At 53.0% G+C, this 8,463-nt stretch overlaps 1 protein-coding gene across 2 annotated transcripts in view; it reads left to right on the top strand.

Moving 5' to 3' along the window:
* Positions 1 to 3,016, top strand: part of LOC109320341 (zinc finger protein RFP-like) — a 9,444-nt gene extending 6,428 nt beyond the window's left edge. For both annotated transcript variants that reach the window (XM_019550390.1, XM_019550391.1), the window contains exons 5-7: positions 255 to 367; positions 1,427 to 1,468; positions 1,835 to 3,016. In XM_019550390.1, the coding sequence (XP_019405935.1) occupies positions 255 to 367; positions 1,427 to 1,468; positions 1,835 to 2,370 (691 nt within the window). In that variant the 3' untranslated portion in view covers positions 2,371 to 3,016. The remainder of the gene's footprint in view (positions 1 to 254; positions 368 to 1,426; positions 1,469 to 1,834) is intronic.
* The last annotated feature ends 5,447 nt before the right edge of the window (positions 3,017 to 8,463 follow it).

Below are 8,463 nucleotides of genomic sequence, written 5' to 3'. Positions count from 1 at the left end.
TGCATGACAAGGTGTGGTTAGCTCTGCTAATTACTTTGTCACATCTTGGAGTCAATGATGACCCCCAGATCCTTTTCCGCCTCTGTGCTGACAAGAGGGGAGTTCCCCAACCGGTAGGGGTTCCGCTGCCCCTGCTCCTGAGGCTGACATACATGGACAGAGTCAGTCTCCAGGTCCCTCCATCTACCCAATGCTGTTACCATGAAGCTGAGTTCCAAAAAGAAAATCAATAATGTGGACCATTTTTTCCCCAGGTGCAAGACAGAGCAGTTCCAGCTGCCAGAGGGGATTTGCCCAGAGCTGGAAAGGCTCATCATCTTCTCTGGAAAAAGTCTAGCTCTACAGGAGACCCTGAAGACGTTTAAAGGTACTGAGAAAGGGGCCATGAAAGGGAGTAGGGAAATGTCCTTGCAGAGGGGGAGGAGGCAAGCAGCTGGTTTGAATTTGGAGCCTGCATTTTTTTTAATTGGGAGAGAAACTGAATGTGCTGAACTGATATTGCAGATCACAGGAATGAAGCCATGAGGCAAGGGCCTCTCTATGCCTTTGGGAAAATCACTGATGAACCTGGGCTCCTCATGGGGCCTCTCTGTCTAAGCTGCAGAGGTGCAAGGCCCAGCACTGCTCAGTATTGGCACTTGCAGCCAGGGTGGTGGGAGCTGCAGGGCTCTGCCCCCCACACATCCAGGCCCTGGTGCCTCATGTCAGGCCTCCAAAGTTAAACAGGAGTCAGGTTTTCAAGTTTGGAGCCTTCTGGCTTGGCTGGGGGTGGGAGGGAGGGAAGGAGGAGAGGGGTGCAGGAGGGGCAGGCGGTCCGGGGAGGAGGTATAGGCAGGGAGGGCTCCTGAGGGGCCAGGAGAGGAGCTGGGCGGAAGCAGAACAGGGAAGTGGGCTATGGCCTGGGTGAAGCTGCACCTCTGGTATCCTGCACCCCCACAGGCATTGGCAATGCGTAGGGGTGCATGTGCGCCCCCTGGGATTGGCCTTGTCCCCCCTGAGCTTGGCTGCTGCTGATGTTGCTAGTGGCATCTGTGGGTGGTCGCTGATCACCTCTTGGTGCTTGCTACCTTTGCCTCTGCGCTCCCTCCACTGGCCAAGACCTGCGGGTGGTCCATGCCTGGCCTGCCCTTGTTGCCAACATTACTGTGGCCGCCTGCTGGTGGATCCTGGTCACTGCCATCCCTCTCTACACTCTTCTTCCTAAACCTGCAGCTCCCTCCTCCTTCCCTATCCTGGGAGAGGAGGCTCAGTTGCAGGGGAGCAGGAAGATGTCGAGGCAGCTTCTGCAGCCACAGTCCCAGCAGCAAGGGGAGAAGCTGTCCCCATATCTCTGTTCAGTCTTAGGGGCTCAGGGCTGAGGCAGGTCCCAGCCCATAGCATGAACCAGACACCAGAGGTCTAATACCTTTGCTCCTTTCCCCTGCAGAGGCTCTGCCATCCGAACTGGAGAAACCAGCATACACAAAGGGTAAGTGCTGGGGGAGCCGGTCCTGGCATTAACAGAATGATCCCACAGAACCCACACCCTCAAAGCAGAGTCAAACCCTCTCCCAGCCCAGCACTGAAACCCCCTGTGCTGGGGCCTGGGTTGTTGGGTTGGGATTTTCCTGTCCTTGCCTATAGATTTGCTGCCACCTTCTCCCTTTTATCAGGGTAGGAGCTCTCCCCCATGCCAGGGTGAGGAACTGTGGGGCTATATCTGCTCAGCCTCCAGGGCCAAGGGCAGAGGCAGCTCCTGGGGCCCAGGAAGGACGGGGCTCCTGGGGAGGGTGAGGAACAGCCCCTCCTGCCCCAGGGCTGAGCTCTGCCCTGACGCTGCAATTCTCTCTCCCAGCAATGGTGACTCTGGATCCAGACACGGCTCATCCTGAACTCGTCCTGTCTGCAGACTGGAGATGTGTGACACTGGCAGGCACACAGCAGGATCTGCCAGACAATCCTGAGAGATTTGATTCTCTGTACTGTGTGCTGGGCTGTGAGGGATTCACCTCAGGGAGACACTGCTGGGAGGTGGAGGTGGCGAGGGGGTTTTGGGCCATGGGCATCGCCAGAGAGTCTGTGAGGAGGAAGGGAATGATCAGAATTAGCCCTGAGGAGGGAATCTGGGCTGTGCAACGAAGGTCAGTGGTGCACCGAGGGCTCAGTCACTTTGAGGCTCTCACTTCCCTTGGTCCCACCCCCCTGCCCCTGTGCCAGGCGCCGAGCAGGGTCCGGGTGTGTCTGGACTATTCATGGGGTCAGGTGTCATTTCTTGATGCTGGTACTGAGTCCCCGATCTTCACCTTCCCACTGGCCTCATTTGCTGGGGACAAAATCCGGCCCTGGCTCTTGCTGTGCAGGACTGGGTCCAAGCTCAGACTGTGCCGGTGAGTTGGGTGAGGAGGGGGGCAGCCGGGGAATAGAACATCCCACATGGGGAAATGGGCCACTCTGGCTTTCCATTCTCTGTGACCCCGGAGGACCCCCTTCTACCAGCCCCTGTCCCCTTTTCTTATGCCCCTGGGAGCTGCCAAGGTGAAAGGTGCAGTCTGCACAGAGAAGTCTGTCCCATTGCAGCAGGTGGCACCAGGCCTGTCTGTGCCCACACTCGATGGCTCTGCAGGACTTGAGCAAGGCTGCCAGAATGGACCCTTGGGGAAGCCACCAGCTTTGGGGCCGCCAACCCTTTCAGTCCCAGGAGCCCAGGGCTGGGGCTCAGGGCAAAGTGTCTCTTGGTGTCCTTTGCCCACAGAGCCCTGCTGGGGGGTCTGGGGGTGGGAGGCCACCAGGGCTTGGAGCCTGAGCTCTGCCAGGTGCTGCCTGTGGGAAGCTGCTGGGTTGCTTTGTGCTTGAGCTGGTTTTTCATGTGCAGCAAAGGCCCCTGGGCTGGGGGTTTCTCAGAGCTGGAAGAGTTTCACTCAGGGCAGGTGCCTCCCTGCCTCAGGCTCCTCTGACACTAACAATTCCCTTGTATTGCCTGGCCCTGGGCCCCAGCAGCTTCACATTCATAGAAATCTCAATAAACGTATAAACTGGGGTTTTGCAATGGCTTTGTCTCTTAGGCCTTCACTCCCCCTTTTCTCTCCTTACATCTCCCCTGCACGGGCTTCTGTTCCCTTGCTCTGGCTCACATGGCAGGATGCCCCCTGTGGGATGGACACTGCTTTTCCTTGGCCTGGTCTTGGACCTTGGCCTTCTTTACCAAGAGACAACTCAAGCTGGGCCAAGCTCTTATTCACCCACAAGGCTCCTCGCTCTATTGTGATGAAACCAGAGAGCAGGACATCACAGAGGAAAGGACATACAGCAAGACCTAGGACTCTGGGGAGTTGGCGGAGTCTCTGAATGAAGACTGAATAATGTGGCGCGTGAAAGGTCATATTACGTGGTCTCTGTAATATGTTCTAGGTCTCCTTGGTGAAAGCTGGAGGCTCAGATCCCACTGATTCCTGTGCAGGACTTGGTGGGGATGCTGGCTGTATCCCAGCTCAAGAGGAGCCTCCTCCATCTCAGCCCCAGCAGCAGGTCTGAAGTATTTGCCATTTCAGAGGTTGGAACGTTAACTGGGATTGGTGGTAAATCAAAACTAAAGCATATGCTGCTTTTATTTTCTCCAAACCAGTTTTTAAGCAATTCTTAGCCCAACAGGACAGTTTTGTGCTGAAAATATTTTGGGTTGCAGCAGGCTCACCTTAAAGTGCTTTGTTATTATTATCAATTATTGGTAGTCGATTAACAAGCTTCCTATTTTTTTCCATTACATTTGTCCTCACTACCTCCGCACCAAGGGTTAACAGGCAATTTTACCAGGAATCTAAGTGCTGCACCCAGAGACTCCTGACAGGCCAGCAGACAATCAGAGCCATTTAGAGAAAGGAAACACCCAGCTGTCTCAAGTCAAGTCAAGCTATCTCTGAACTCAGGAAAATGAGACAAACTTTGTTTTTTCTCCTCTCAGAGCCATGGCCACTGATAGCTCTGTGGAAAACTTCCGGGATGAAGTGACCTACTCCACCTGACCCCAGTTATCTTTCCTACCTAGTGCAGGGGGCTAGACCCAATGATCTTGCGAGGTCCCTTCCAGCCCCTAGCATCTATGAATCTGCCTGGAGTTCTTCAGGGATCTGTTGATGATCATGGGCTATGGGCACAACTTCTGCTGAGCCTGCATCACCCAGTGCTGGAATGGGGTTGGGAGACAAGTTACTGCCCTCAGTGCAGACAGACCTTTCCCCAGAGGAACCTCAGCTCAAGCAGGCAGCTGGAGAACGTGGCCAGGGGAGATACCATGACTAAGGTAATGCAATTAAAATGGCACTGTGTAGTAGAGTGTGCACCCTTGTCTGCTTGTGGACAGGACTCCCTACAAAAGCCTCATAGTTAACTTCCCACTGGCCCGCTTCCAGCGGGAGGATCTCGGCTACATGCCGACTTTATGGAAATGGGAGAGTCCTCCCTAGCTTGCTCCTGCTGACGGTTGCTCTGTATGGCTGAGGGCAAGCAAAACCTGTGGGCATGCAAACCCCAAGCCTCTGGGCTTGGGTCTGCATGTAGGATGACTGTCAAAAGATTTGAAAGTATTTGAAGCCACAGGCTGAAAAGTTTGGGGTGGAGGATGTGGCAAGCCAGTAGGGGGTGCCCTTGCATTGAGCCACCCACCTCCCTGCGCCCGACCACCTTCCCGGCTCTGAGTGCCTCCCTAGGGGGGCCTTGTGTCCAGCTGACCCCCTTCTTGGAGTACACTCGGCAGGTGGGAGCTTCAGGGTGGGCTGAACACCTGCTTGAAATAAACAAGCCTGCAGTAGCTGACATATAAACATAGTTGGTCCAGAACTGATGCACATTATGCTTTCTCAAACTGCTGCAAGTTTTAGCAATGGTACTCCATAAACACACTTCTAAGCAGCACTTCTGCACTTTTTAAAAAAATGCCATAAGTAAGGGTCTTGGGCCAAATCAGTTCCAAAGTCTACTGACTGAGCACAGTTTAATCATTCAAGTTGTGTAGTGCTACCACCAGCAAGCATCCCTCCCCCCCCAGACTCTGGGTCAATTCACTTAACAAGGGCTGCAGGGTAGGAACCTGCCTGGGCCTTACAGAGCTGACCCAGCCTGCAGCACAGGAGTCCTACACTAACCCCTTCCACTGCTAAAAAAACAGGCCCTGGGGCTTCTAGATGCCCTGGTTTATTAGGGTGAGCCTGATCGACACTTTTCAGAAAAGTCTGGCACACGGACATTACTTGCTGGTACCAGGAGCCTTCCTTCAGGCCTTAACCCTCCTAGTCCAATAGAGAGTACAATTTCCCCCAATCATCCTGGAGTCTAGAATCTGGTGAACCAAAACCTACCCTTGCCCTTGGACCTACATGAGAGGTGGAAGGTTGGTGCTTGACCTGGAAAGGGGTTCTCCTTAGGAGTTTTCAGCAGAAAGGCATGAGAGACCAGGTGTATTTTCATGGTCCTGGGGAGCCTTAATCTATAAGTGACTGGGTTGATCTTTGCATTGATTGGGAAGTAGTGGTAGTTCAGTCTGGTAGACAGATGTGCAAACAACAGGTGGGTAGCCAAACCTTATCTCCCTCTGAGAAGGCTTGTGCCTCTTGATGATCCTTATCTGAAAATATCTTGTAAGTCTCCTTGGCAGCTTCCAGATGTTCCTTTAGGTCTTTGGTGGATCTGGTGGATGATTGACCAGATTGGCTGCACCTGGTGTGCAAGAGGACTGGGAGGGCAAGAGATGATAAATGCAGGGGTGGAAGCCATCGTTCAAAATTAAGGAGACTGGCTGGTGGAGGCATGTTGGGAGTTACCATATGGGAATACTGCAAGCAGGAGTAGGGAGACCCAACTGTCCTGATGATAATTCAAAAAGCATCAGAGAGATTGTTTGAGTGTCTGACTGATCCATTCCATTTGTTTGTCAGTTTCTGGGAAATGGGCAGATGCAGCAATGGGTTTGATTTCTAACCATTTTAAGAGTTATTTCCAGAAGTCAGAAATGAATTGAGGGCCATGGTCCCAGATGATGCCCTGGGAAGACCATGCAGCTGGAAGACATTTCCTAAGAAGAGTTGGGCTGTCTCTGGGGGTGTGGTGGTCTGAGGCCAGGGGATGAAATGGGCCATCTTGGTGAGGAGATCCACTACTACCAGGATGCTTGAGTGCCCTAGGGCAAGAGGCAGATCAGTAATCAAGTCAACAAACATCTTGCATTAAAGCTGTCTTGGTGTCAGTAGTGGTTGGAGGAGGCCTAGTGGCTTGGTACATGGGATCTTGGTGCAAGCACAAACCTCACAGGAGCCTACATATTTCTGAATGCTCTGACAAAGGGAGTGTAGCATAAAAGAGGGGGGAGGGGCAACCGACAAAGCTCAGAAGCATAGGAAATATGATCAGTAGAACATAGGCATAGCTGCGCCTAGATCTTCCACAATCAGTGGCTGTCTTCTTGAACACCTCCAGTGATGGAGAGTCCACAGCTTCCCTAGGCAGGCTATTCCACTGCCTCATTCTAACAGTAAGGAGGTTTTTCCTGGTAACCAACCTAGATCTACTTTACAATGTCAAGCCACTGGTCTGTGTCTTCCACTCTGCAGCAGGAGAGGAAATGTGCTTTCCCTTCTGACTATGGCAGGCTTTCAAATATTTGACAACTGCCATCATATCCCCTGTTAACCGCCCTTTCCACAAGCTCTAGCTCCTTCAGCCTCTCATATGACTTGTTTTCTAAGATTCTTTGTCATCACTCTCACCCACCCTCTGGATCCTGTCTAACTTCTCTATGTCCTTTTGGTAAGTGTGGAGCACAAAATGCACATGCTCTACATGAAGCCTAACCAGCGGTGAGTAGAGACACAATCATCTTCCCGAATCACGCACCTAATACTGCTATTGATGCATCCCAAAACCACATTTGCCTTTTTTGCAGCTGCACCCCACTGCAGACTTGTATCAAGTCTGTGATCTACCAAGGCCACCAGATCCTTCTCTGTAGTGCTGCCAGCCTTCATCAAGTCATTGGTTCCCAGCTTGCTAATTGTCCTGATAGTAGTGGTTGGGTTCAGTGCCACACATGTGCCTGGCCAGAGTGCCAACCTGTTCCATCCTCCTCCTGGCTTCTGATATTTCTTTTTGTACCTGTAGCAGGGCACTGAGGTGCCTGCTACCTATGGAGCAGTAAGGAAGGAGCCCAGCTGCGGGTTGCCAGGGCAACGAGTGGAAGTCAGCTGACAGGAAGGGGCAAGGCCTGGCCCCTATATAATTCCCAGGCAGAGGCCATGCAGGCAGTTCCCTGCCAGTAGCCCTAGAGGAAGGAGCTCTGCTGGACTGAACAAAGAGGAGAGGCTAGACTGCAGGTATAGCTTTGAGACTGGAGGAAGGACAGAGTACCCTGGATATGGCGGGACTAATGTTATAGCCAAGCAGCTTGAATTTATGTTGTAGCCAAGAGGCTTGAGTTTCTGTTTACTGTACCACCAGTAAGTTTACCACCAGTGAGTTTACCACTCACCAGTGGTTTGGGTGAGGCTATTAGGGGTTGGAGGAGGCCTCATAGGGGCTCCACGGTAGTGTGGGGACCCCGGTGCCAGACAGGGTACAGTATTCGGGGGTGAACTGACCTCGGCCCCGAGAAGGGGAGTGGAGAATTGGAGGCCAGGTAAGGCTGAGGCCGCCTGAGCCCTGTAGGAGGTTCAAGACCCTGAGGAGGAGATTTGGGGCCAGGCATGGCTACAGCCACCTGAGCCCCAAGGCAGCGGGAAGCCCCAGAGCAAAAGGCGGGCAGCGGGAAGCCCCAGACCAAAAGGACGGCAGCGGGAAGCCCCAGAGCAAACAACATCCAGTACATCAGCGAGGCCTGGGGCGTGGTACAGGGGTGGTTGGAGCCATGCCCATAAGGCTGGGGTGCACAGAAACCCCATTGTAAGAACAAGACGAGTGCCAGCAGGAGAAAACCGTGTTCAAGAGGATGAAAGGTATCCTCCCTTTAATATTAAAGATCAAGATGTGGCGGGTGAGATTTTGAGGATGCTTGAAATAAACTCGGCATGGTAGGGGGCGCTAGGGGAGATCATGGCGGCTCCTAGGACCCCGCTCTGTGAAAGCCCCCCTCCCCAAAGTCGATCTCCAATTTTAACAGATTTATAGTTTTAAAAGTTTAACAAACCTTTCAATGGGTGCCTCTGCCAACTCTGACACCTACACAGTCAAATGGGTCACTAACTGGCTGGAGGGCCGCACCCAGAGAGTGGTAGTGGACGGGTCATTTTTGACCTGGAGGGATGTGGGCAGTGGGGTCCCCCAGGGCTTGGTGCTTGGGCCTACAGTGTTCAATACCTTCATCAGCAACTTGGACGAGGGGGTAAAAAGCACCTTGTTTAAATCTGCTGATGACACTAAGATGTGGGGGGATGTGGGCACGCTAGAAGGGAGGAATAGGCTGCAATCAGACCTAGACAGGTTACAGGGGTGGGCGGATGAGAA

Source organism: Crocodylus porosus, unplaced genomic scaffold, assembly GCF_001723895.1.
Source record: "Crocodylus porosus isolate Cpor-Errol unplaced genomic scaffold, CroPor_comp1, whole genome shotgun sequence".
NCBI classification, from domain to species: Eukaryota; Metazoa; Chordata; order Crocodylia; family Crocodylidae; genus Crocodylus; species Crocodylus porosus.
Note: the sequence above shows the minus strand (reverse complement) of the source record. Positions and strands in the feature narration are given on the sequence as shown.